The following is a 1,397-nucleotide window of genomic DNA, read 5'->3' as shown; positions in this document are numbered from 1 at the left end:
TGTGTGTGTGTGTGTGTGTGTGTGTGTGTGTGTGTGTGTGTGTGTGTGTGTGTAAAAATGTACATCTTCTACATCTTTAAATTGATACACAAATCTAGAACTACCTAATTAGCTTTTTCTGCAAACATGCAGTGCACAAGCTTTATACTGAAAGATGGTTGCAGAAAAAAAAATTCGCAATTTTTTGTAAAATTGCCCAAAAAAAGCTGAAATTTGTAGAACAGTAGCAAAAGAAGTGCTGAAAAAGCTGAATCTAGCACTGAAAGAGTACTTTTGCCAAGTTAAGTAATAAGTAGCTGAAATTTTCACAGAAGGTAAAAAAACAGCTAAAATGTTCCAAAAATAGCTTAAAATAGCTTAAATGTTTGCGTTTAGCTGAACGAAGTATTAAAAAGCTTAAATCAGCAGAAAGAAACTGAAAGAAGCACAACTTGCAAAGAGCTGAAAAGAGTAAAAGCTAGTAGAAAAGGCAGAAAAAAAAGAAACTGAAGAAAGCTGAAAGAAGTTAAAACGCAGAGCCAGAACAAAATGTGAAAAGTGCAGGAAAAACGTAACTATTTTGAAGGGTTGAAATGATGATGAAGGCTCCATTTATTTTCAATGAGAACAAAAATGGCAGAAAAGGCTAAATAGCTCAAAACGTTTTAATTGCTCAAATACCAAAAGTCATGACAGAATGTCATGAAGAAGCTGATTGTTTTGATGTATGAAWTGTTGAAATAGCACAAAAATTGTGCCAAAAAATGGATCTTTATAATACAGTGTTAAATCTCCTCCTTAAACTTCCTGATGTTTGGACATTCCTTGAGTTCCAGACTCAAACTTTATCATCAGCTGAGTTTGTTTTCTCACACTAGTTTGGAAAAGCTGCAAACATCCACAGGTCAAAAAAAAAAAGAAAGAATTTATTTAAAATATGGATTATTATTGTATAAATTGCACTTTAAATCAAAGCAATCAAACTTATGTCTTCTTTGTTTTACAAATAAAAGGTTTTTTGATATCGATGAATCTCCAGCCTTGCTCAGGTCTTTTACCGTATGGGTGCATGTGATCCCCCGGCATCTGAGGAGGGGTCAGGCCTTGTCTGAAGGGGTCCAGGTCCCAATCCTGCTGCTCCAGTGAGGCAAGTCCCATCTGCTGCTGCTGCTGCTGAACGTGGACGTAAGAGGACCCCAGGTGCTTCATGTCGGAGGTCAAACTACCACACGAGGGCGCTGTTGAACACAAGACACCTGCATGAGATCAACAAAAGATGTTCAGCAGCTTCATTTTTTTTTTTAGCACTGCTGGAACTGACTCAGCTGAAGAGTAATTACTGGCTCTGGTTGAATCCTTCACACCAGACTCTCCTACTTTTGTACTCTTTCTGCTGTAGCTTATTTTAAGTATATATA

The 1,397-nt window shown here is 36.9% G+C and overlaps 1 protein-coding gene across 2 annotated transcripts in view; it reads right to left on the bottom strand.

Moving 5' to 3' along the window:
• The window catches only part of lmx1a (LIM homeobox transcription factor 1, alpha), a 20,596-nt gene that overhangs the window by 2,670 nt on the left and 16,529 nt on the right, over nt 1-1,397 (bottom strand). The window contains exon 7 of one of the 2 annotated variants that reach the window (XM_014002956.1): nt 1,038-1,235. In XM_014002956.1, coding sequence (XP_013858410.1) covers nt 1,038-1,235 — 198 coding nt within the window. The remainder of the gene's footprint in view (nt 1-1,037; nt 1,236-1,397) is intronic. The other variant, XM_014002957.1, reaches the window with a different exon arrangement.

This window comes from Austrofundulus limnaeus, unplaced genomic scaffold (assembly GCF_001266775.1).
Source record: "Austrofundulus limnaeus strain Quisiro unplaced genomic scaffold, Austrofundulus_limnaeus-1.0 Scaffold15, whole genome shotgun sequence".
NCBI classification, from domain to species: domain Eukaryota; kingdom Metazoa; phylum Chordata; class Actinopteri; order Cyprinodontiformes; family Rivulidae; genus Austrofundulus; species Austrofundulus limnaeus.
Note: the sequence above shows the minus strand (reverse complement) of the source record. Positions and strands in the feature narration are given on the sequence as shown.